The 27002-nt window shown below is 40.6% G+C and overlaps 2 protein-coding genes across 3 annotated transcripts; both read left to right on the top strand.

The window, feature by feature from the left end:
- Positions 1 to 1334: 1334 nt before the first annotated feature.
- tyk2 (tyrosine kinase 2) lies at positions 1335 to 10551 on the top strand. The gene is made up of 24 exons (XM_080905722.1): positions 1335 to 1512; positions 2055 to 2228; positions 2346 to 2469; positions 2552 to 2681; positions 2769 to 2932; positions 3125 to 3503; positions 3595 to 3780; positions 4086 to 4243; positions 4341 to 4458; positions 4560 to 4743; positions 4977 to 5095; positions 5188 to 5349; positions 5455 to 5542; positions 5747 to 5871; positions 6214 to 6349; positions 6739 to 6890; positions 7007 to 7157; positions 7244 to 7347; positions 7424 to 7613; positions 7933 to 8051; positions 9344 to 9516; positions 9600 to 9717; positions 9822 to 9932; positions 10023 to 10551. Exons 2-24 carry the CDS (start codon positions 2057 to 2059, stop codon positions 10137 to 10139), a joined length of 3480 nt encoding a protein of 1159 aa, XP_080761848.1. The 5' UTR covers positions 1335 to 1512; positions 2055 to 2056; the 3' UTR covers positions 10140 to 10551.
- A 3631-nt stretch (positions 10552 to 14182) lies between these two features.
- On the top strand, positions 14183 to 26845 carry raver1 (ribonucleoprotein, PTB-binding 1). 2 transcript variants are annotated; one of them, XM_080905344.1, is made up of 15 exons: positions 14183 to 14561; positions 15504 to 15570; positions 16665 to 17134; positions 19246 to 19437; positions 19667 to 19787; positions 19873 to 19976; positions 20586 to 20664; positions 20902 to 21104; positions 21245 to 21326; positions 21468 to 21598; positions 21808 to 21879; positions 21991 to 22125; positions 22365 to 22427; positions 22527 to 22656; positions 26355 to 26845. In XM_080905344.1, exons 1-15 carry the CDS (start codon positions 14238 to 14240, stop codon positions 26378 to 26380), a joined length of 2199 nt encoding a protein of 732 aa, XP_080761470.1. In that variant the 5' UTR covers positions 14183 to 14237; the 3' UTR covers positions 26381 to 26845. The 2 variants fall into 2 exon arrangements, with proteins under 2 accessions (XP_080761470.1, XP_080761469.1); XM_080905343.1 differs by having other exon boundaries at positions 20583 to 20664.
- The last annotated feature ends 157 nt before the right edge of the window (positions 26846 to 27002 follow it).

Genomic DNA, 27002 nt, shown 5'->3' with positions numbered 1-27002 from the left:
CAAACTTCAGTCCTCGAAGGCCAGCATCCTGCTTGTTTTTGAGATATCCCTGCCCTACCTGCTGCTATTACCTGGATCAGGTGTGTTTTGCCAATAAGAAGCTACAAGGGCAGGTTAGCTGGAAAACAAGCAGGACAGCGATCCTTAAGGCCTGGAGTTTGACACCTGCATCCTAAATGATCTGATGTGTGATTTTCACCTTCAAAACATGAGAGCTGACTAATTAGGTCTAAACCAATACTTTTAGCAAGCACAAGTTGATTTGTTTATTTGGATGTTTTTGATTCAGTCTTAGAGAGATGCCAGTGAAGGAAATATTCATCCCAGGTTTCCAGGGAAAGATTTTCCAAAACATTAAACTTTAAAATATACATTGTTCCCATGTTAAAATGCAAAACAAGTGACTTAAACATATCAACAAAGTGTGTCTAATGAGAACATAAATCAACAATTAGGATATTGCACTTGGAAAAATGAGACATGGTTAGGCATAGGTTATGCCACCAAAAGGTATGCAGAGTTGTTATTGGATGTTTTAATGGTATAAAAGTGGCACAAGAGTTTGTTTAATATTGTTATAGGAATCATTTTTAGGTTAACATCTGTAAAACTGAAGCCCGGTATAGAGTGATAATATTTTTGCAGGTCCAGAACACCTGGCCCCTTGCGGTGTGGAGGAGCAACAGCTTTACTCAGAGTCCCTCCTGAATGACTGGGCCTACCTCTGACATAGAGCCCAGACACCCTGCAGAGTAAGCTCATTTTGGCCCCGTGATGTCATCCTTTAAGTCACTACCCAAAGCTCCTGGTCATTGGTGTGGGTGTAATAACAATAGCTAATAATAACTATTTTATTGCAGTACCACTTTCAACACACACAGTTTTCTATATCTTATTTAAGGTGTAATGAACTGAGAAAGATGGAAATTCCCTGCATTGTGGGACACCCTAATGAAAAAAACAAATCCTGTAAACGCCCCTGCTTAAAAAACACAAAACAAAAAAAAACCCCAAATGAAATCAGGTAGAAAATACAATGTTGACTTAATCTATGGACTATGAGTCTGGGAGAAAGATTTATTACTTTACATTTTTGGCTGTGCGGAAGGAGAAGTAAGATAATAGATGTATGCTTGTAATAATATCATAGGACAGATATTATTACAAGCATATATCTATTAAGAGTCTTTCCTCTACTTTGTTAGTTTGTTCCTTTCTTTGTCTTTGATTTACATTAAGCGGAACAGTTTAACGTTTTATTTTGAAAGGTACGTGCTAATGCGCACCCGCACGCTAGCGACGGAAGGAGTGGCCCTGCGTCTTGGTTTCGGGAAGCAGCGCGTTGCCGTCGTTGCTCACAGTTCGCGAGAACCCGAGAGTGTAGGCGGCGGTGGGGGAAATACGCTCGCAGAACTATGAAGCTTTAACTGTCAATCATATTGACGTGCTGAGGTGTCTTTTTTATGTTTTTTTATTTTTAATGCGAAACTTTTAGAAGACGCTCGTCAAACGGTAAGATATTTTACTGTCGCACAGGTTGCTAAGTTTACAGCTCCGACTTGCTGTTGATATATTTCCTTGTTGTGGTGTCGCGTACGCTGTTAAGTGCATACGAGGCTTGATTTAGGCCTCGCGATAACGCGGTCAGTTTGCTTTTATATAACGTCAGATAGGAGGGGGAAAAGCAAACTTTTGTTGTACTGTGCGTCTCCGTATAGTTTAATCGGTGCCCTCGAATAGTTAGTAGCTTGACGTGATGTAAACAATACGTTATAAGGTGTAATCCCTGATAGGCCTATCGACATATTGATCGGGTTTTCTGACGTCATATTTGTTAAAGCATATTTTTCTTCTTTTCTTTTTGTTATTTGGTAAGCTATGAGGTTTGTTTGTTTTGTTTTTTTAAAGACAGAAATGTATAATAAAAGCAATACATTTTATTTTAAAGAAGCTTTAAACTTACTCTTGTTTAGTATTTATGTATACCACAGCACGTTTATGTAGCTGATTTTCTTAAAGCTGTGGTCAAACTCCCGTTTGTCTGTGTGTGTCAGTAATGGGAGGGAGGTCCAGATCTTCAGGATCGTTTTCAGGCCTGAGTGAGCCTCCGAAGGATCAGGGCATCCATGTCTACCTTTTCTGGACAAAAGATGGGAAGAAATATTTGTCTCACACCACAGGAGAGGTCACAGCGGAGCAGCTGTGTATCTCTGCAGCAGAGACCATCGGTAAGAGGAAAAGGCTCCACCAAATGCACAGTCCAGAAATGAAAGTGTTTTCTCTTTTCATGTGGTATTTGAGCCTGCTAGTGGCAACAGTGTGTAACATCAGTGTTTCCTCCTCAGGGATAACGGCTCTGTGCCATTCACTGTTTGCGCTGTACAACCCAGAAAGACACTTTTGGTACAGCCCAAACCACATATTTAAGGCAGAGGAAAACCCGAGCCTTGTACTTCGCTACTGTATGAGGTGAGTCTGTGTTTGTTTAACACTGTACTTGTGACACAGATAACATACAGCGAGGATGTTGATATAGTCTTTTTGTATTTAGGTATTACTTTCGGAACTGGCATGGACTGAATGAAAACGAGCCCATGATGTGCCGCTATCCTCCCAAATCTGGTTCAAAACGGGGTTTCCCTTTACTTGACACAACTTCACTGGAGTATTTATTTTCCCAGGTTGTTTTGGGGTTTTTTTTTAATGGCATGCTTTTACACTCATAATGTTCCTGTCTTGACAATAATATAGTATCTTTTCCAAATCAGGCTAAGTATGAATTTGTGAATGAAGTGGTACAAATGGAATACGTCAAGACAGAGGAGGAGCAGACTCGCTTCAAAAATGAGAGTTTGGGAATGGCTGTGCTTCACCTCTCATACCAGGCAATTAAAACGGAATCAACTTTGCAAGATGTAGCTTCAAAAGTCAGGTATATACTTTGGCTTGATCACACCGCAATCCCTCCTTCCAAATAGTGTTTTAAGCTTTCATTCTTAAATGGCTTATAATATGTTTATATCTTGTACTGTTAATGTTATTTTCTGCTACTGTAACAAATGTCTTTTTAATCCAATCTAATCAGTAAGTTCAGATAATATCACTATACCTCTTTTTTTTTCAGCTTTCTAGACTGCGTTCCAAGATCTTTCGCCAAACACATTTCCAGAGACAACTTCCTGACTAAACTCAGGATCCAGCGAGTGTTTAAAGACTTTGTGCGGTCCTTCCAGCAGCACACAGTGGATCGGGGCAACCTGTGCACTGAGGAAATCATGTACAAGTACATCGCTACACTCGAGCACTTGGCACCGCGTTTTGGCACTGAGACTTTCCCCGTAACCCGCCTGGATCTGAGGGACGAAGATGACCGAAGTGGCTCGTGTTCCAGCACCACCCACGCCCAGTGTGGTTCAAAAGACAACTTCTGCGGCCCAATATCACATGAAATATCGGTGTCCGGTACTGAAGGGATTCAGTGGAGGAAGGTGTCTGCTCAAAGGGTCTGTATAGACACTGATGCTGGCATATTGTATATGTTGGTTGAGTGGCCTTTTGGGGTTTTTTTTTAATTTGTTCAATCTCTTTACCCAGGCACAGGCAAATAATTACATGGGGAATGGCTACATAAACTACATGAGAAAACCAAAACAGCACTCCAGCCAACCAGATGCAGACACACCCAATGACTGGACCTTCTTCAGCGAGTTCCCTGAAATAACTCACATAGCCATTACTGATTCTAATGTGTGCATCAGCACTCGAGACAATCTCTGTATGGTGAGACCACTTGTTTGTTTTTTAATGTAAAAGCTGCAATGCATTCACTTAATTGGTAAATGTCTTTGTAATGCATTAGTCCAGTGGATAAAGTGTTTTTAGTCATTCAACTAATTGCTCAGTCTTTTGAGGATGTTTTTATAGACAACACACTATACATTTCTGCCTAGATTCTATATGTGTTTGACTATAAAGCCTCTCGTTTTTGACTTTGCTTTGGGCAATTTATCCTGTTTTGAATTTGTATGTGTCAGTAGGTGGGAGCTCTGATTGTAAGGTAGTGGTGTTTCTGTATATGTATGTAGGAGGTTCAGATGATCTCCAGCCAGGAGGCCCATTCCTTCGTCTCCCTCCTAGATGGATACTACCGACTGACTGCAGACGCCCACCACTATCTTTGTCATGAAGTGGCTCCCCCAAGGGTAGTGTGGAGTGAAGCAAATCTACTGCATGGACCTATGCAGTGAGTTTTCTACCCTTATATACATGCACATTCAGACACAGAAAAGGCTATAAAGAAACATGGTGTGTTATGTCATAACTCCTGTGTGTTTTTCCAGTGATGAGTTTGTGCTGTCTAAGCTGAAAAAGGAGGCAGAGGATGAGGGAACATTCCTCGCTCGTTGGAGTGTTGTTGACTATAACTGCATCATCCTAGCTGTTCTAATCAAGAATCAGGTGAGTCAACACCCACCCTCTTATATGGAAGTAGTTGCAGTGTAATGATGGTCGAAAAATAAACCCGATACTTTCCCTGCACCTGTGTTTTGTGCATACAGGATGGTGTAACGCGAAGCCACAAGCAGTTTCGTGTTCACGTAAAGGATTCAATGCTCTGTCTGGAGGGCTTGGAACGACAGTTCCCCAGCATGAAGGAGCTCACCGATAGCCTCAAGTCGTTTGTCCTCAAGTCTGGTTCGGACAGCTTTACTGTCAAAAAATGCTGTTCGCCAAAATCAGGAGGTTTGTGTTCCTTGTTTTGCTCATGTATCCAATATTATGCCTCTAGAGTCCTGTTGAAGCCCCCTTTGAATTCAGCCTTGTTCACCTCTACTCAGTTTTTAAAATTAACTGTAATAGTTGCGCTAATGTTCCTACTTACTAATTGGGGTACTCGTATCCCTGTTTAGGAATTTAGGTGATATTTAGGTTTTTAATCAGAATTGACTGTGTCTGTTCTGCTGTGTGTGGTGCAGAGCTATCCAACCTTCTGGTGAGGAGACACAATGAATGCGATGTTCACGCCGAGCCCTTATCCCAAACCTACAAGACCCGTCTAATGTTCCCCCAAATCAAGGACAAAGATATCAAACAGGTGACAATGTCCACTCGCCACCTTCATAGTCATAGAGGATTAGTTGTCCTCTGTCCTGTAGCTGACTGTACGGGTGTTTTATTTTGGAGCAGGAGCAGCATTTGGGTCGCGGCACCAGAACTAACATCTACTCAGGACGGCTGTTAACGCAGGAAAGAGAGGAAAGTGATAATGACGAGTTCAACAACAACTCTCACCGAGGCCACCGAGTCGTTCTTAAGATTCTGGACCAAACCCATGAAGATATTGCTCTGGTAAGCTGTTTGAAACTCACTCAAAAAATGACACTTTACTATGCTGAATGTAAACGGTTGTTATGATCTTGTCTGTTCTGACGTTTACGTTTTCACTCCTCTTAGTTGTTTTTCGAAACCGCAAGTCTCATGTGCCAGGTATCCCACCGTCACCTGGTGTTTGTATATGGCGTGTCTGTCAAAGGATCTGAAAGTAAGAGACGTAGCACTGTTTATCCTCACTTCCTCATTGTTATTTCCCCATCACACACATCAGTGTATACAGTCAAATTTCTGATTTTAGTACTAAGAAAACCATGTTGCATATGCAAAATCACCCTAACCATGTTCTATTTTTACGTTTTGCTCATGCGTATATCATGAACCAAACCTCTCAGACTTGTTCCTGTCTTTGCAGACATCATGGTGGAGGAATTTGTGGATTTCGGGCCTTTGGATGTCTTCCTTCGCAGAGAAAAGAATGTGTCTGCTGGGTGGAAATTCATTGTTGCAAAACAGCTTGCCAGTGCCCTCGACTATCTTGTGCGTTCTAATCCTTATTTTTGACACTGATTATATTTCAGTAAATCTAATTGATTTCAGTGAAGTTTTTTATCCAGTGTTACTCTAAGAAATAAGCTGCTGCAGACCCATGTGTAAAATGATTGAACAAAAGAAACAAGTAGTAGTTCTTTCTTACTGCATGCCATGTTTTGATTTTGAGATGCTGCTATCAGGCAGGAAGTGAAGTAAATGTCATATCACAGCAAAGTGTAAGATAAGTGCTCCAAGTAATTTTTTTGCCTATTGACTAATAGCAGTAACAGTTTGTGTTATTTTTAAGAACACTCTGCTTGACCAACGGTGCTATTTTCCTTATTCTAGGAAACCAACGGGTTGGTTCATGGAAATGTCTGTGCCAAGAACATCCTTTTGGTGAAAAATGGTCTAGAACCTAACACTACTCCTTTCATCAAGCTGAGTGACCCAGGAATTGCTCTGAGTGTTCTTTCACGGGAAGGTCCGTACCACCACCTCGCTTCAGTTTATGTGTTATGTGTCTCTATACACGGTCAGCTTCAAGAGTGTTCTAATTTATGTACTTTGCAATCAGATTTAGAAACAGGAAATCTCTAATCTCTTCTCGTGAACCATTTCCTGCTGTCTTGCAGGTTTGGTTTAAAATATGTTGTTCAAGTGTGTCAAAAATAAAAAGTCGAGATGAGAGTTGCACGAAAGTAAAACAAAACTCTTCGTTATTTGTTTTGCACTTGCTGATGTTGAATACCAACTTTATAGATGCTTCTGTGTTTGTCACCATCTATTTAGTTCAGTTAGGAGGAGTTCTCCTTCAGATAAGCCAGAATAAATATCCTACACTAACTTGTGTTATTATTTTGTGCCATGCAGAGCGCCTGGAACGTATCCCATGGATTGCCCCTGAGTGCATTGACAGTGGTTCAAACATAGGCAGCCATGCTGACCAGTGGAGCTTTGGCGTAACGATGCTTGAGATCTACAACAACGGTGATCTTCCCTTCAACTTCAACACATTGTCCGAGGTAGGCATGTGCTACAGCTCGGGCTTTTACTCCTCTTTCAACAACCCAAAGTATCACATCACATATTATTCTTCTGAATTGTAATCTTAACACTTGAGTCTCCCCACCCCAACCAGAAAGAGCGCTTTTATCAGCAAAAGGGCCACTTAGCTGAACCATCTTCCCCAGAGTTGGCCAGGTTCATCAACATGTGTTTGACCTATGAGCCTGAGGAGAGGCCGTCATTCCGCAAGGTGCACAGAGAACTCATAGAACTCATGAGGAAAGGTCAGTGTTTGCTCGATTACTTTATCTCCTTTTTTAAAACTCTGTTGCAGTTCATTCAATAAACAAGTGTGTGTTTCTTCATCCAGGTTTTGTCATTCAGTCTGTTATGCCTTCCAGTGAAGCTTCAGCTAACACAGACCCCACTGTGTTCCATAAACGCTACCTGAAGCAAGTGCGGATCTTAGGAGAGGTTAGTACCACACAGCAGTAGTTTGCTTTTCGTTGTATTAGCTGGAGTAATCATCTCCTCATTCTTCTGTTTATAGGGTCACTTTGGAAAGGTGACTCTGTACTTGTATGACCCAGCCAATGACGGGAAGGGAGAGCAGGTGGCTGTGAAGTCTTTGAAGCAAGAAAACGACAAAATTTCTGACGGCTGGATGAAGGAGATTGAAATCCTGAAATCTCTTTATCACAGCAACATTGTGAAATACAAGGGCTGTTGCACAGAACTGGGTGAGTCCTCGCTTTCCTTTCTGTCTGCTTAAATATCTGTTTGAGCCATATGTCAACAGAGTCTGCATGTGTAAATGAGTGTGCAGTACAGCTCTTGTAACCTGCGGTGCTCAGTGGATCATTCAGCAAATTGATTTTTGGTCCCTGCTGTTCTTCTGTAAATATTGGAAATCCATTTGAAGTGCACCACTGTTTGTGTTGTATGTCAATATTTTGAGCTTTTAACACACAGCATGCTGAGCAGCACAGCAAAGCACCAGAATAAGAACAGGTTTTCTTGTCAGGAAGAGAAATTCACTTTTGCATTGTCCATTGACAGGAGGGCAAGTCGTCCAACTAATAATGGAGTACCTTCCTCTGGGGAGTCTGAAAGACTACCTCCCCAAACGTAACCTTCCGCTGTCTCATTGTCTCATGTTTGCTCAGCAGATCTGTCAGGTGAGTTGTGGTGGTTTAATATTTTGTGCTAGCGCTGTATTACTTGTAAACACCATATGTGTCTATCCGTACAGCCCAACATTTGAATGAGTTACTGTACATACTTCTTTTTTCATAAATTAACATGACTTTTTTTATTATTATTACACTTGTTACTGTTTTTTTTTTTTTTTTTTAAATGTCTAGACCCTTTTGGCCTTGAATCTGAGCTGGTCTGCTTTTACTTGAGTGGTCGTGACTTCCGCTCCTAGCTTCAGCTAAACTTTCATATTTTCTGGTGTGAAAACTGCTGAGATGTCAGCTTGTATTCTTCTCTGTTCTGAAGAGAGTCTCTGTTTTTCTGTTTGCTTTTGTGCAGCATACAGTGTAACAGCCTGAAGGAGATAATCCATCACATTAAGCTTTAATTCCATTTTACAGCACTCTGTTTTTGTGTGTGTGTTTTGTCATTAATTCATTCTGTCTGAAATAAGTAGTTTGATTGCATTGGCATTATGTTATGCTGTGTTTTCTCTCAGTAACCTGGGAAATGTCCTCCAGGAAATAATCATTCAACACCCAGAACCATAATTTCATAGCAGCCTTGGAAAAAATAGCCAATTTCTGATTGAATTTATTGTTGATAATAAAGTAATATTAGTTTTGATTAAGGGCTCTTGATGGGAAGCTTGATTTTTAAAAAGTGTAAAATATTGCAGAAGATTAAGAACAGGGCTCTGCGAGGCTCTTTTGTGAAATTATTTTGATCTAACATGTTTCAGCGACGGTTCTAGGGTGTAGATGGGTGTGGAGGCATAGTTATCACATTAATGGTCTCTGTTATGGCATGCAAAGTTGTCAGCAAACAAAGATACAGTTGAGTCTGCGGGGAATGCAATTTGCTTTGCAGGTTTCTGGTTGTAGATGAAAGTATTGGATAAACTGACATTTAGACCTGGTGATGGTGTTTAATGGAAAATATTCATCTAATGATTCTTTACCACAGGAGTAATGCACATGCTCAATTTTAATGGCAGCATATTTAATAGATAATTAGATTGCTTGCTCAGAGCCATAAATTTAATCCTTAATATTGCTAGAAGAAGATTTCAGTGATCACCACACACAGATCTGTAAAAATAGCTTTTCTGACCTGTTTTTATCTGAATTGCTGTTGCAGACTGATTGACAGGCATGAAGGAGTTACTCTCCGTAGGGACACGTTTTTTTTGCTTTTTACCGTGGTTAAAATAGCAGCTGTTTTTGAAATAAAAATGGCATCCATCTTTTTATTCCTGTTATTTTCTTTTAAGGGGATGAATTACTTGCACTCAAAGCGATACGTCCATCGCGATCTGGCTGCCCGTAATGTCTTGGTGGAAAATGACAGTCTGGTAAAGATTGGAGACTTTGGCCTGACGAAGTACATCCCTGAGGGTGAGATCTACTACCGTGTCCGTGAGGATGGAGACAGTCCAGTGTTCTGGTCAGTTTACGCACTTAGACTTGTCACTCATTGTGTTGTTGTGTGACTTTGTCCTCTAAATTACATTTTTAAAAATTTTGTAGGTATGCCATCGAGTGCTTGAAAGAGAGTAAATTTTCCTTCTCCTCTGATGTTTGGTCCTTTGGAGTTACACTGTATGAGATCCTGACCCGCTGTGACCGTCGCCAAAGCCCTCCAGATGTATGTCATCACCGGCCTCTTTTTCAAGTATTTCTTTACTGAACCGGCCTTATCGATCAATCTCTGTGTGAATTACACAATCTGTTCTTATGTATCTTTTGCAGAAGTTCTTTGAAATGATGAAGGAAGCTCAAGGACAGATGACTGTGGTGATACTGATAAAACTGTTGGAACAAGGGTTGCGATTGCCTTGCCCTAAGGACAGCCCACATGAGGTAAGCTCAGAAGCCCATAAATCAAGTTCAGTACGTTTTGGCATTATGAATGGTATAGGTTTTTTTCATGATTACTTGTTTTTTGAACAGGTGAAGATATTAATGGAGCGGTGTTGGAGTGCAGATCCTTCAGAACGGCCAGATTTTGAGTCCCTAATTAAAAAGTTTCAGAGCCTACGCCAAGCATACTGGCAGTCCTTTTCATAGTCTCAGATATGCTGATTTGCTGACGGGGACTATGTGGAAATCCATTTGACTACAAGTCATCGCTTTGCTACAATGGCAACCATATATTAAGGGGAGCCAGTAATGTGTTTCTTGCCTCTATTAAGAGATATATTTGCAACCTTTTCATAATAAAAGCACACTGCTATCCTCTTATATGTGATGTTAACACAGTAATGAATTTTATGGGCAAAAACTTCATGTTTGTCAAGAGTTAATGGTTTGCATATATCACAGTGAGTATTAACAGTTTGTGTACGGTTGAGGGATACTGTATTTCATTTTGTTTAGTTATTGTACATTTTTGACTGTTTAATTTTATAAACTTTAAATGAATAATTCAGAATCTAATAAACAATTTTCCACAAGCTCTTTTATTAAAGCCTGAAATAGACTGATGACTCCATCAGTGGGTCTACGTGTTACCTGGTTTTCACTCATTTTTTACTATTCCACAACACTATCAGTGATATGTACTTGTAATGCTTTTATTTTAAGGGGTTGCTTTTGAAATTCATATGGAGAATTTCATTGATACCAGTCTCAGGGCTCACGCTCATGGTCACAGGGGCTTTCCTTCCAAAACACTCATGCCTCTTTGTTTCCACACATTTGCTTTCTCTTTGGTGCATGACTGCCTGTTATTTGCCGTTACTCTTAAAACTGTCAAAACACAAATGCATAAATGATCATACCAGAGCTTTACTCATTAAAGCTTTTTCAGAATCATTAAACACAAAGTCCAATCTTATTTTGAATTTATAAAAACTCTTAGGGCTTTCAAAATGGCACCTCTTAAGTATAGAGCTGTTAACTGCAAACACAATGGGGATATGCTATAAGAGATCAGAAGAGACAATGTGTAAAGTCACAGGGACGTAAACTTCAGATTGGCTATGACATCTACAAAGAGAAACAGTCTCTACAACTTGGCACTTGACTCTGTCCAGTATCTTTAATGGAAACATGCTAGTTGATACTTTAAAAAAAAAGAAACAAATCCCACTTGGCGGTAGATTTTGTTGCATATAGTAAACATGGCTCCTTATTTTTCTTCCCGAAAACTACAACTGTCAGGCTCCAAATGAAAACAGAAACAAGGATGAGTCAATTCCAAGTAGCCTTTCTAAAAAACAAAACAAAAAGCAAACTCTTTTTGACGTTACTGAGAAAATACTTTCAAAGCTAACCATTCATTTTCTGCGAATGGCATCTCTGGCAGCTTTCAGCTCACATTATAGCACTGACTCAGCTCTCAGAAAATTTTTAATGACATACCACCTGATTTTTGATTGAGTCTTAATAGCCTGATGTTATTGCTTCTTGGTGCCGCACAGGAGACTTCTACATATGCTGGAAAATTGTTTCTGTCTAGCCAAAACAGGGCCCACATGGCTTGGATCACACTAAAGTGGGGATGTGTAGATAGTCTATCCAATTATGAATCTGAAAGGACCTCCTCTGAATCACTGATGATGTAATTTTAACTGGACAGATGAAAACCATAGCTAAATCATAATTCTGGCATTTAAATCATAGCTGAAGTTGGACACTGTTACATTTAGAAAAGCCCATTCATGCTTTTTGTCTTGCAGTAAAGCAGTGATAATTACTGACCTCCACGATAAGACCATGAGACGTTAAACATATGCAGTTGACAAAGCTGTTGCTACTGACAAACCCCAAGATGAGAGTATTACTTAGATTCTTAGATCATAGTACTTGCTTTCAGCTGAATATGCACTTTAACTCAGGGTCATATCATAGTGTTAGATCTGCAGGAACTGGTCAACTTGTGGTTTACAGAGTTCAGACTAAACATGGTGAAATGTCTTTTAGCCTTTATGCTTCTCACTGCTAAAATTCTGCAAGTTTCACTCTGAGCTTTGCTCCAACTGAGGCCACAGCTTTAAAGTAATGATGACACTTTTACTCATGCTATAAGTTCTGATTTACACTCGCTTTTATTGAACTGGTGTGGAGTTATTTTATTTCACTTTCTTGTGCTTTGCATTTAAATAGGGTTATATTCTTTTAATTTGCATTTTATTATTATTATGCTGTTTTTATATGGTCTGTTGTTTCATTGCATTGTGCAAATCACTTTTAACTGCCTTTATGTACGACATATACAATACAAATAAAAATTTGCCTCGCATTGCCTAAAGCGTAGAACTGAAAAAGAACAATCTGCCAAATTCAGCATTTATTTATATTCAGCAGGTGTTCGTGTTTCTGTTCTGCATACGCTTTGAGTAAGACGCATACAGCAAGTGGAAGCTGAAGCACGAGCTCCAAGACATCTGTCCTGCCACAGTTATGTGTATTACAAACTGTCAGCATCAGACGTGTCTGCTTAAATGGGAGCTTTCCCTGCTGAGAGCTCTCAACATGTATTTGAAGGAAAGTACTGCAAGGACTGCAGGCTAATGGAGAATGAGGAATCTACCATGAGTCATGTCTAGTACTAAGCATTAGTCCAGAGTGATACCACCACCAGCTGAGTCACCAAATGCTTAACCCTTGTGTGGTGTTCGTATTTTTGTTACTCAGCCAGTGTTCATGGGTCTGGTGGACCCGCTAGAGTTTTGGCTTTCCAAATTAACACTATCAAACAATTTTATGTTAAATTACTCAACAGATGTTTACTTCATCCCAATTACAAGACATATGAACAGCAAACATGGTTAATTTTTTCCCTTTACCTTTGTTAGATCACATTTATGAATTAATGTGCTTCTCGTTTTTCTTTTATATAAAATGTTATAAATAAATCAGTTATAATCAAGTGGAGTGAGTGGAAAGACACAACACATTTACACGTGAAAAAATAATTAATTGTTTAATTTTTCTTTTGAAAAAAACTGAACACGGGTCTCACAGACCCGAACACCATACAAGGGTTAAATACTACTGCTGTTCCCCTTGGGAACATAGAAAAATGCTGAATAGTGAAGCATATTGTTCTGACTCATAATCTTGGAGAGAAACTCCACTGCTGACTTCTGGACATGACATGATTGGTCCTTCTGGTGCTTGTCTGGACTGTGAAGCCCCCTGGAGGCACAGGCATTTTTCGTAGCCAAATGAAACTGATTCCCTTTATCCATCATTACAGTGTTGGATATATTCTCAGCTGACGCAGCCTATACTAGAGACCAAATTCAAATTACCAAAACAAAACCTGTATCTTCTTCTCTATATCTACTGCGAAAAAATGCTGTTTTCCTATACACTCTCTGCATAGCTAAAAAGGGCTTTATGAATGCTTTGTTCGTGGTAGAAAAGTCTGAATAAATTACCATGTGTCAAAAATTAACTGCTGAGTTTTTAAAGAGTGGTATTCATAAAATAATACATAATCAATCAACATGCTAACAATAGCCTATTACGAAGATAATGGAATTTAAGTAAGCAAACCAACCACAATGATTTCCAAGAATAAAACGTTACGGATTTTTATGTTTTGTTTGAATTTTTAATGCTTTTGTTTTCAGTTTTGTTATATTTCAGTTTCCAGTGTGGATTTGTTTGTCTCAGTTCAGCTTTTGTTGTTTCAAGTGTCAAGTTTGACTTTTTATTTATTTCAGTATTAGTTTTTGTTTCCCTTTTTTTATTTGTTATTTGAGACACTTTGTAAAGCCAAGTAGCTCACAATCATGTGGACATATTCTCAAGCCTCCTTGCTTTATGAACTGGTAGTTCTAACAAAAATGAGCATATTTAAATTATAAACCATATTTCACTAGTTTATCTTTCAGACATATTTTGTTGGGATATTTTTGAGAAAATGTACATGCATAAATTAGACTCTTAAATTGTCTGTTGTCTTTTAAAAATCTAGATATTTAATACTACATTTTAATTAGATTAATTACCAAAAAACATCCATTATGCACCTCATGCTGAGGAGCAGGGACACTCGTTGCTCCGCCCCCACCCTTCCGATTTACGTTGTAGTCATGGAGAATGCGTTCCCTTGTCGTCCAATCAGAAGCAGCGCTGGGGCCATGTGTGTATTGTTTAAACTGCTCAAATCAGCCAGAGTTTTCAGACCGAAAAAACTTCCAGCACCGAGTCATGGCGGCCACAGTGTCAGTTAATACAGCTGCCAAAGATGAAAACACAGACTCGGGAAACAGTTTGGCTTCTTGTCCGCTTAATGAAAAATACGACCCCGCCGTGGACCAAGAAAACTGGATTCCCGGGGATCGCCGGTACCCCGAACTCGTGCAGAACGAAGAGGACGCGACGCCCGGACGCGAGTGTCAGCGAAAGGTCGACGAGGACTTGACATCACTGAACCCCGAAGAGATAGAGAGCCGCTTGGAGAGAACTCGACGGGAGTTTTACAACAGGAGGAAAATTATTATAAAAAACTTGCCCTCTGACGTTAGCAATCAGGTATGAGTAGAAAGTTTTAGGGGGTGAGGGTTTAATTGTTGGTTGGTTGGTTGGTTGGTTGATTGATTGATGCTACCCTGTGGCTAACGCTAGCCTAGCTCCGTTATACCTGCCATGCTATCAATGTTAGCTTCACAGGCATTTAACTTATTAGCTTCACCTTTTATTTAGTTTTCTGTGTACTACATCTGCTAGTGGTTTAAAAGTCAAAACGCACAGATTATTGGTAATTAAAAACGATGCAAATAGTTCTATAACTGGTTTGAGTTTGTTTGTTAACTAACATGGCTCGCGTTTACTGACAAGTGGTCAAATAATCAATCATGGTCATTTGTGGCCTGTGTGACCCACCAGGCCGCTTTGCATTCGTGGTTGAATTTTACCATTTGGCCCGCCGAGCCAAACTGTGGTTCATAACCGGTTTATGCGGGTTACATATGCAGTGAAGGTGGGTCATAAGTCCATTTGTTATTAACTCTGTCTGTAATTAACTCTTGATGCTACTTTTTTTTTTTCTTTTTTGGAACGTGCCTGACTCATGGGGAGCGGTGGGCCTGCGGGCGGTACCATTGTTCACAGAGGGGGGGCTGGGGCAGTAGTGGGAGTTCGAGATGTGAGTTTCTCTATAACAAAAGGTGGAAGGCGTGGGGACAAAACGTTTCAGAAAATGCTAGGCAGCATCGCCATTTGTGTGAATAGGCAAAAGCTGGGCAGAACAATTTTTCCTACAACAATGAGGGAGTCATTCACCTCTCATCCCCCCCCCCCCCCCCCCCCCCCCAAGCAGGTGCACTGATCCCCCACCCCCCAGTGTATATCAACGAGCTAATTGGCTGAGAGGGGGTTGATTGAAATCTTCAATTAACCAACGACCTCCTAAAGTCAAATGTTATTTACACATTTAAACATCTGCAGTTAATCATTGTCTCTTTCTTTTTACAGGAGGTCCATGAGCTCTTGGGCAGCTATGATCTGAAGTACTGCTTTGTTGACAAGTACAAAGGCACAGGTAGGTCTAACTGCTCAACCATGTTGGACTGAGCAAGGCAATTTGGCAAGTTTGGCGTCTGCAAGTTGGAGGAGGTGGGGATCAGGATGGATCTGCTCTATTACGCCCCTTTAAAATTTAATCTGACAGTGAACTCTGTAGCAAACAAAAGTAAATCGGGCTCTCCAGATTTGGAGCATGCTTAGTTAATGACTTTCAATGGACATACTGAACATGAAAAGGGGTTCGGGAGAAAGCAGCCAGACCTCAATTAAAGACTTTGTTTTCACGGTGTGCCTTCTCTTGCACTTATTATCACACAGTTGCAGATCTCTCTTTTTGGCGACTGTTGATGCTCGCTTGTCGTGGTGTCACGTTACATTGTCAGTTCAAGTGCGATAAGATCGATGGGCTCTCTGTGTATCTGTGTATGCGTTACCTCACATGCCCCTCGGTGTGATCTGCCATCTTGTCCAGCTAGAGTTGCTTGTTTTTAAATGTATAAAATGTAAAATATCAGATTAGAATATAAATAATTAAATATCTATGCATTCTTGCAGTAATATTTCACTAGAAAATGGGTGATGATCATGATAATAGGCCAGAAAATTGTGTGAGGCAGATGGTATTTTCAGGGTATACCTGGTATCCAGCAAGCTGATATGGAAGAAAACCAGTGACATTTAGATGGCGCTTTTTTTTTTTTTTTTTAACAATATAGAGTTGGCTGCCAAACTAACTTCTTACTTTTTTTATTTTTTATTTTCCTCCCCTTCTCATGGCTTTCAGACAAAACTGGAAAACTTTTTCACGCCTTCTTTCTTTTTCATAACATGGGTAACAAGATGTTGATTTCATTCTTGCTGGACTGACAGGCATTGTAGTTTAAACAAGGGGTAAAGTTACACCAACACAAAGGATTCTGTGTGCTGATATTGTGCCACCAGAACTGTTTTAACAGCCTTGCTAGAGGCAAAAACGTCACAGGCAGGGTTTGCTCCCTGACACCTGCTGAGTACAAATAAATCTGACTTTATGCCACCTGAACAATGTCATTCCCTTGCCTTACACCAATTTGTTTCTCTCTTCTGTTTCCTTTCCCGTGTTACTCAAAGCATTTGTGACCCTACTTAATGGTGAACAAGCACAAAGTGCCATCAAAGAGTTCCACCAGCATGTGTTGCGGGACCGGGAGATCTCTGTGCAGCTGCAGCCGACAGATGCTCTGCTGTGCATCGCCAACCTGCCCCGCGCATTCACGCAGCAGCAGTTTGAGGAACTGGTGCGCCCCTTCGGCAACCTGGAGCGTTGCTTCCTGGTGTACAGTGCCACCTCGGGGCATTCCAAGGGCTACGGTTTTGTGGAGTACATGAAGAAGGACTCTGCGGCCAGGGCCAAATCGGAGCTCCTGGGGAAGCAGCTGGGCTCCCGTATGCTTTACGTCCACTGGACTGAGGTGGGCTCCCTCACATATCCACTGCTGCACTCCAAATGCCTGTGCGTGGACCGCCTGCCTCAGAGCCTGCTGACAGCCCAAGACCTCCGCAGTGCCCTGGCTGACACCCACACGCCAGTTTTCTGCCAGGTCAGATTTTTACTGCACACAAGCCCAATACTTCAAGTGAATGATTTCAGAAGTCTACAGCATACTGATTGCACACAGCAGCGATCATTAACTTTTTTTGTCATTTCTTTGTGTGGCTATTGTTTTATACAGCAAATGCCCACATTAATAAAAGTTGAGTGCTTTAAAAGCTGCTAAAATCCATCACAAAGTTGTAAAATTGTCCCTGAAGGTGTGCAAAATGACTGCACTACTGAGTCACTGTGAAACTGCAATCCATATTTGATCTTTCACCTTTACCCCAGTTTTCCTGTGGCCACTCAAAGTTACTATAGCAATAGCAACTGTTGGTTTCTATGGTGATGACCACCTGACACCCCCAGGTGGTGTCATTCAGCAGGTTTTTTCTGGAATGGGAGAGAGCTGTGTCCTTTTGAGCAGGACACAGTCGTAGTTTTCTGTTGTTTCCAGACTGAACAGTCATAATAATTAGGAGCCATATGATGGTTTTAATAGGAAACTGTGATATCACTGCAGCTTTATCAAATTCATAAAACCAGACGGTTGCATCATGGTAAGAGCAGAGTACCACTAAAAACAACACAAAGCCATATATAGTGGTTGATGTGGTGATTAAAGGGCCTTAAAAGGTAAAACAGATTTTGATCTGGGACTTTAGAGATGCAAATTTCAGTGGGTTATTTGAAATTTGCCAAACCATAAATGAAAGCAAAGGGTGCTGACAAATAGTAGCATTCCTAATCAAAATTCACTGAGTGAAGTGACCCATAAGTATCCAGGTGGCAGCCATAGTAAGTGCTTTTTGAAGAGTCTTAGTACTCCAAAAATTTCCAGAGTGCTTCCTTCTTATGTCTTTTCTTGCCACCTTTTAGAATAGGATACACTGAAACTTCCTTTATGAAAAGAAAGGAGGCAACACCATCCCCCAATGAGAACTTTGATGAAAACAATCAACAGGAGTGTCACCTGGTGCAGATACTATAAAATGTTAATTAGAAAAGGGTTTTCCATTTCGTGTCATATCGTGCTAATTTGTTCCTAACTAAGAGACTCTTAAACCAGCAGGTGAACTACAAACATCACACTGCTATGATAAAACTCGCGTATATAGATTTTAAAAAGGCTATATAAATCAGGATTGAGGGTCATGTTAAAATAATAATCGTGAGCTGTGTAGAAGCTTCACCCCAATTCAGTTTGTGTTGCTTCTATTTTTCTTTATCAATTCACCTTGATCTGTCCTTGACCTAATGATATTTTCCATCCAGGCCTGGGGAAATTATGTAGATTGTTTCAGCTCAGCAGCAGCCTGAGACACAATTTTGGTGCTGTAGCCATCTTGACAGTTATTTGAAGCTCCTATCTTAATGAATGGGGAAAGATCCATAACTTTTGGTTGAGTGCTCACCAGGTATATATAAAATTGCTGCTTTTTTTTTTTTTTTCCATTATTATTTATATGAACATGTTCAAGATTTGCCATTCTAATTCACTGCATGGAAACAGTTGGACACGCAATCTTGACGTTTTTGCTACAATAACAAACAAAACAGAGTAGCGATATCTGCCACTACATGGTTGCATGTTTAGCATGTAGCACTTCTCATGTAAATCTGAGCTCAGAATTCACCAAATGCTGCGATGGGTGTTTTGTGAAGCAAGTCTTGCCCCTCGGTAGCGGCCTCCAACACCACCAGGCAGTTATTTATTTATTTTTAAACAAGTGAGTTTCAGCGGTCACCAGGATGTAAAAGTTGCATATGTAGAGTCACCACTGCAACCTCGAACATTTAAATTCTGTCAACTTTTCCTGATAATTAGGTTTTAAAGAGCTTATACTACTGTTGCAGAATTCTGAGTGAGTGCTGTTTCTCTCTGTGGTAATCCTGAGTTTTTATTAACTAAAAATTCCATGAGATTTTTTTCCCCCCATCTTTCTCCAAATTTGTGCTAAAATATGTGAACACTGAGGGTGTAAGTGAAAACCACTTGGCTTCCACTCTCTCTGTGTGTGTGTGTGCGCATCTTATTCATTGGCTGCAGGGTTTTTTGGGTTTTTTGTTTTTCTCTATATGCTTGAAAAATTGCTGCCTCAATTTTTCTCTCCACAGTTGGCTCAGGGACAAGATGGAAGTTTCCGGCGTTTTGCAGTGCTGGAGTTTGCCACTGCAGAGATGGCCGAGGAAGCACAGCGACTCACAGATGGCAGACTGCTGGGTGGGACACATATCAGGGTGTCCTTCTGTGCCCCGGGTCCTCCTGGAAGAAGCATGTTGGCTGCTCTGATTGCTGCACAAACCATGGTACTGTATTCCAATCTACAGTCTTTGCTTGAGCCCTTAAGGCATAACATTGCTGCCTTTGAGTTCGTGCTGTAGTTAAAATTACGTTACTGGACACAACTTGGAAGCATTGCCGTTATATAACTCTCACAGAGGAGCTGGCTCATCACGTGATTTCAGATTAATGGAAAAAATTTTGGTTATTTGTTGGTCTTGTTCTGAGTCTTTGCTTTGTTTCCTTCCTCTCAAGGCTGTAAACAGGGGTAAAGGACTCCTCCCTGATCCGACAGCCATGCAGATACTCACAGGCCTCAGCAACCCCGCCGCCCTCAAGATGCTGCTCAACCCACTGACACAGGGACATAAACAAGGTGAGGAGCCGTGAGCTGCTTTTAATCTGTTTTATTGCTATTATTCGTTCTCCTGCGGTGGATCTTAATCTTTGTCTATGCGCAGGCCTCCTCGGTGCGGCCCCCGCCATACCGCCACTGCTTGCCAACCCCGCTCTCACGGCCGCCCTGCTCCAACTGCTCCTTCAGAACCAGGCCAAGGCTCAGCAGGTACCGCTGCCTTTTCCATCTTTGCTCCGTCATGTTCTTCCCTGCTTTTGCTTCCTGCCCGTTTTTGATTCATCCTCTCCTACTCACAGACTTTGTTCCCCACTCTGTTCTGTCCCTCTTTACCATTAGCAAGCCCTTCTGGGAAATCCTCTTCTGTGGGCTCAGGTGCTACACAATAAAGAAAACCCTCTAGTGCCTTGTGTGAGTGATAACGGTTTTTATGGTTGGCCATCAGTGTGTGTGTGAGTTGGAGCTGAAGTTAGATGGATTCTGGCCCTTTCTTCTTTTTATGTGAATGCTGATAGAAAACCTATTGCCTGGGTGGGTAAGCTCTTGCTAGGAAAGTGAGGGTTTTTTTTTTTTTTGTGCGTGTATGTGTGGAGTGTTCCTTCGAGTGGTGCTGAGTAATGCGGTAGATGTACTATTATGCTGTATGCCAGAATTGTAAAGGTACATCCTGTAAGGACATAATTGCATATACAGTAAGTAAACTTGCTGAATGCATGTGTTAAGTTTAGTTACCTTGATGTTGCAGTGTGGCTGAGTGACCCTGTTGTGACTGAACTTTTTTTCTTTTTTTTTTTCTTTTTTTTCCCTCTTGGTCAGCAGCCGGGACTTATTGGGGAGAATCCTCTGGCCTCTCTGCCTGTCCAGCAGGGAGTCCATCTGCTCGGAGACCTGCCCCAAGGTTTGGCATCAGTCCACTCCAGCCGTGGCTCCTTCAGCCACAGACTGCATGTCTGCTTTTGATGATAAACATCTGCATTACCATTAGCCTGTCCATCAGGCGTCTTACTCCTTACATTACTTATGTTACCCAAATTAAAACAGAATGCATATCTAATTTCCTCTGAAAAGCTTGAAGGAGAAGATTAAAAATGAAATGTGTGATTGTCATTTACGCTGAAGTCTCTAATCACCATAGGTGGTATTGTCCCTGGACTGGCTCTTCAGACAGATCCTCTACCCCCCTTGAAGCCAATGCCACGTGGCAGAACTCTTTCAAGGGATCAGGAGTCCCCCACGTCGGCTTGTCCCTTCCCCCAGACCTCCTCTCCGACCCTGCCGGGGATCTCTATACCCCTGCTGGGTGGCATGATCGGGGCAGATGGCCTCACAGCACAAGGGGTGAGTTCCCAAGTAATTGCCTTTTTAAAATGCCTTCAGTCCTTCAACTGCTTTTTTTTCCCTCTTCATTCTCATTCCTCATTCTGTGCAGGAAATGTAAAAATAAGCCATCTTTTTTTTCTTTTTAAACTTCATGTCAGGTTTCCATACTAGGAGATCCTGCAAAAGATGCAAACCTTCCCCAGAGTCCCTTCCTCAATGTCAGCAACGCGTTTTCCTCAGGTGAGATGCTGCTTTTTTGCTGTGCTCGCATGAGCGGTAAAGATTTATCTACTTTTACAGTCTGTTCTTGTTTGCTGCTTCAACTGAGAGATGATGTTGGATGCATCAAGGATATATTTGTATACCGTGCATCTCCTCCAGGAGGAAGCTGCAGACCTCACCCTTACAGAAGGCGGCCTACACTGAGTAACGTGTCCAACCAGAGCATGCAACCGAATTACAACCTGCGTTACCAGGATTCCTACAGCCCTGAGTACCCCCCACTCCATCGGGTAACTATGAATCATTGCTGCTCAGACTCCTGATTATTTTTTTTAAATGTGTATTTCTGCATCGATGGGTTGTGTGTTTTTTGTTTTTCCTTGTCTTCCTTACTGCTCTAGTCATTGTGACCTGTTGAATTTACTGTATAGCGCTTGGCTGCTCATTTAGTGGTTTTATGACACAATCTGGTCCGATGCCATCTGGTGTCTTTCCTCAGGATCCCCTTGCCCACTTGTATGAACAGCAGGAGAATCTTGATGCCGGGGCCTTGGCAGGATTCGGTCAGCAGGTAGTGCTTTGTCAACTGTTTCAAAGCTGACTTGAGGACATTTGTAGTGTCAGTAAATTAAATGCACGCCTCCCTGTAGTAACATAGCTGTGAACTTGTCTGTCTCTGCAGGCCTCTCATTGCGCTGAATACAGTGAGCGGTTCCCCCCCTACAGTTACCCTCCAAGCCCACCTCTGTCCTCATATTTCAGCTCAGGGTCTGAGAGCTCCTGTAATGGGAGCCTTCCCACCCCCAAGCTCAACAGGGTAAGCAAAAGCTTTGCATTGATTTTTTTTTTTTTTTTTTTTTTTGATATATATGAAGGATTGATTATTTGTCAGTGCAAGAATACTGAGGATAGCACTAGAAGGATTAAAATAAATAAATAAAATAAAAATAAAATAGTGGAGGGCTAGGTGCCAAGAATAAGTCTGTGTTCAATAATTAATGTTGCACTGTGAGCGCTTGAGTTGAAGTCAAATGATGAGTGGTTGTTTGTCTTTAGGCTGTGGGAATGCCTCCTGTGAGCCACACCAACTACCCTGCAGGTGTGGAGAATGTTATGAAGGTAATTTATAGGCTTCAATGTTATTGTTTCATATTTTTCTTTTTGAAGTTTCTGTTTTGATTTTAACCCCACCCCCTCCTCTTTTTCTTGTAATTATAGACTCCCATCGGTAGCCAAAAGCGCACGTTCTCCCGGCTGATCCCGTCTCCCGAGCCGAGCCCTGAAGGCGGTTATGTGGGCCAGCACTCCCAAGGCCTCGGCGGTCACTACGCAGACTCCTATCTTAAGCGTAAGCGTATATTCTGAGTACAGCTGTAACGAGTAGCCATTCAGCAGCCAGGATGGAGTAGCATCTCCTCTCCCATATTCTCCAATGGACTCAGTAATTTGGTGGTCCTCGGATTTATTGTCCCATATGCACGTGTGAGTGACCTCTGGAGGCTGCAGAGTAGTGCAGCCTGTTTGTCACTCTGTGGAAAAACCTTCAAATTTTTTTTTTTTTTTTTTTTGTATATATGATTTTACTGTGTTTTGTACATTTCAGTTTTAAATTTTTATTTGCCTGAACTTCCTGTTGAAAACCTTGTAAATTAAGGAGAAAAAGTGGTTCATTAGTAAATGCAATCTTTTTTTTTTTTTTTTTTTTTTTTTTTTTTTTTTTTTTTTTTTTTTTTGGGAATTCCTGTGAGTGAGGTATATCAGCAGATCTGCAGTTTGGCCAGTTTCAATGGTAACTAGCGGCTGCTTTTAAAAAAATAAAAGTGATTTAACATCTCACCAAAGTGACGCTGTCCACAGTTTCAGGCAAAGGGACTTGCATAGTGTAAGAACAAGCTTTGAAGGCTCTTACTTTGTGGGAGAAAAAAAAAAAAAAAAGCCTACCGTATTCCATGTAAAAAGTTCATGAGTTTGTATAATGAGATGGTGTTATGGTGTCTTGTTTTCCCCCTTCCTACCACACGGTTGTAAATTTTGCTTTATAACATTTCTGGTTTCAAACATTTCCTAATTGTTAACCTGCAGCTTTCCATCCACCAGTGATGGTTGTGTGGTGTTATGAGGCGAAGCTTTTTACAAACCTGGGATGTTTCCTGAGCCTGAACTTTTCCACGTTGTTTTGTCTTTCTAACCACACCCTCCAGCCTGTTCATGGAGTCTGTTCTCTACACTGGTTGTTGAGTGATGCACTTGGAGGGCACCGGTCATGTGTTCTCACCTGTATAAAAATGCCATCTCAAGTCCCCCTCTCACTCATGTATGTCCAGGAGTCGACGTATTTTCTGTGTTTATGTGAGTTCTGTGTTGCCATGTTTACATTTTTGAATGTTTTATAAAACCGTGAACGCTGCCCCACCCCTTGAAGGGTGCGGGCAGGTGCAGATAGCGCTGCATGCCATCTCTCCAGCTGCCAGCAGATCGTGCATGAATACAGGAGCGGTTCGGTGTTCTCAGTGAGGGGCTCAACTGTGAGTTGAACCGGCTTCTCCCGACGAGCACACGGCAGCTGGAACGATGGACAGCCTCTGTTTAGTTTTCAGATGATATTGGGGGTTCAGTATGTCTTTGGAGATACTGCTGGAAGCTTGTGGCAGGTGATTGGTCAGTGACATGATTGTCCTTGTATTATTTTTATTTAATTTTTTTTTTTTAAAAAGAATAATTATCTGGTTGACGGTTTGATTGTGAAAACCCATTACCTCTGACTTCTGCTAGGAAATGCAGCTACACTTGAGTCTTAACTGTTTTCTGTGATCTCATCCTGCCCTGTGTTGGCTTCCATCTACATTTACAATTTGTGTTTATTTGCTGTGTAAATAGTTAAAGATTCCCCTCCTCCCTTTTCTTGAGTCTAAAAACATTTGTTTTCCTTAATGACACCTGCCTCTGGTTCTGGTGTTTTTTGAATATTTGCTGCTCGTTTTTTTTCTTTTTTTTGGAAGTGAAGAGTGGCAACACAGCAGACTGCTCATGTTGTGTATGGACCAAGAGATGCAGCTGTACTGTATGATCATCACTTATTTTGATTGGATTTTTTTTTTTTTTTTTTTTAACTGCTGTCCTCTCATCTGTACCACCATGATTGTCTCTGTATGCGTGTGTGTGTGTGATGTGCGCAAGTAAATGTTATTTAAACTCACCACTTTCTCTGAACTCTTTTTAAATTGTGTCTAAATGTGAAGCCTTACTTGGATCGAATGGCTGTCTGTTTTGCTCTTACATTTAACCTCATAGGCTAGACCTCAATTAGTTCAACTTCAGCGTCTTAATGTGGCTGTCATTCACAGCTTACTTTTAGAGCTTTTTTTTTTTTTTTTTTTTTTTTCTTAAATGAAACTTCTACCCTATAATCCAGAAATCTTGATTATAGAATGCACCTGATAATTGTTGTGTAGAGGCTGTTAATATAAATTTACTATTAGAATACGATTTTTATTTAGGCTTTCATAAACAGACGTGTCACCTAAAATCTTGGGGCTTTTGCTGAATATTGAAAATTTTGAAAAGAGGTACAGCATTTGGTGACAAGAGGGACAGCAAAGATGGGTTTTTAAAATGAGTTCTTCCCCCATGAGGTATTTGGGCTTTCTTACTGTTTGCGTTAGTTGTACTAAAAGGTCAAAGGTGCCCCACGGACATCTAATACATCCATCTGTCACCCAAACGCATACGCTCAGCTCCCGTATGGTAAGAGACTCCTGACAGGACTATCTTCAAACACCTGTGGGCAGTTATTTTCTCATCTTAAAGCCATAAAAAGTGCATGTGTAGAAACGACCAGTCAAATTTCATAAAAATGATGACCTAAAAGGAGTCTCTAAGAAAAGCTTCTCTCCCTTGGAAGTTGTTGGACTGTTCCTTAGATTTCAGTTCTGGAGCTGCGGTTGAATAGTCCAAAAATGACGACGTGCCTCTTTCGCCTCATGCTTTTTTTTTTTTTTTTTTTTTTTTTTTTTTTTTCCTTCTTCTTCCCTCTCTCTCCCCTCAAGCTCAGTGAAAAATATCACAAGGTCAAGGAAAGGTGTGAAGACAATTTAAGGACTCAAGAAAAGGGAAGCATTGTGTGCAGAGAGGTCATCTAAACCTCTGATTAAAAATGTTGTTATAAAGGTTGCAATTTAACAAAAAACAAAACTCTCATCAATCAAATCAACCTCTTCTTCTGATAAGTTTTTGTATTTCATTTTGAAATTTTAAAAAAAAAAAAAAAAAACTTTTGGAAAAAAGTTTTGAATTCAGTTTAGTTTCATTATTTCCAGACAAGATTTTATTTCAGTTTAGTTTTTGTTAGACTTTTTGAAAGCGGTTGACTGAGCTTTGTAGATATCCAGAGTCTAAATAAACACGTCTATTAATGACTCATCAGGCAAGTTGTCACCAAACTAACAGATATTAAAACTAACAATCTTTCCTCTACATTTCTATTTTATTTTGGTTTTTTAAATACAAAAAATTGTTTCTTCAGAAGTCTACTTTAAAAAAGAAAAAATGCAACAACAAATATAAGTAATGCAAAGTGAATCATGGCAAACCTTAAACACATTGACGTGTTAAATAATCTGGATTCAGAGTTTCTATAAATCTACATTCTTCATCAAAACAAGGAGATTTTATTACAGCGGCGTGATGTTCAGAGTCATTGACACTTCAGAACACATCAGCAGGTCATTCACACGAAATGGAAAATAGAAATCCACATTTGCACCCTTGTGATGGCTGCACCTGCAGACACGCAGCTAACAAATCGGTAACCCCATGAGCCAACACTTACAATTACTCTAAAATTGCTGTGTAATTCCATAAATATCACACACAGACACATAAATCAACAAAATTCTCTAGTTTGCATGTCATGGCAAGATTTATTTGGCACTGTTGAAGTACATTGTGCGCAATGCAAATACGTAGATTTAGTTCAGTTTCATATGTTCAGCTCTGTTAAATTCTCTTATTTTATTCATTATTAATTTCTTTCTCTGGTTTTGCCAGTGCTGGAGCGTCCGTTTGGCTGCTGAGGCCTGCTGGCATCACGGGGAGCAAAAGATGTGCTCTTGAAGGCAGCTTTACATACAGGAAGTGCCAACTGGGCCATGCCAAACACTGCTCATAGTCAGAGGCATGATTAAGTCATTCATCTTAAATATGTTGTCTGTTTTAACTCCCGAGTTAGTATTTGGTTATGTTTGGATTTGGTTATTATTCATTTAAAGTAATTATTAAACTGACTATTGGTTTTGTTTCTTCAATATTAAATCATTTGTTAGTATTTGCTCCCTCTTGTGTGTAAAACTGGTTTGATAAGCCAGTAGTTTAGTCCCTTTTGTCAGCTTAGTTTTTGGATCTGTTGAGTGGTTAGGTTTCTTTTCCTGTTGACTTTATTATTTTAGTTCTGTTCAAAAGGGCCCGGTAGTATTAGATGACTTTTGTATAACTTATTCTTTGCATTTTTGGATCATTAAAACCCGTTTTTTCTCAAAATTGTCCTCATGCGTAACTGTCTCAGGCCCTCACAGTCATGTTGCCAGGTTTGTTGATCATTTTCATGGATGGTGCATTGCTGTGAATTGGATGGTCTAGTTATTCTTTCATAAAGAACGGTCCACTATATCCTGTTAAGTGGAGTGAATAAGCTTTCTT

Source organism: Rhamphochromis sp. 'chilingali' (genome assembly GCF_963969265.1).
Source record: "Rhamphochromis sp. 'chilingali' genome assembly, chromosome: 15".
Lineage (NCBI taxonomy): Eukaryota > Metazoa > Chordata > Actinopteri > Cichliformes > Cichlidae > Rhamphochromis > Rhamphochromis sp. 'chilingali'.
Note: the sequence above shows the minus strand (reverse complement) of the source record. Positions and strands in the feature narration are given on the sequence as shown.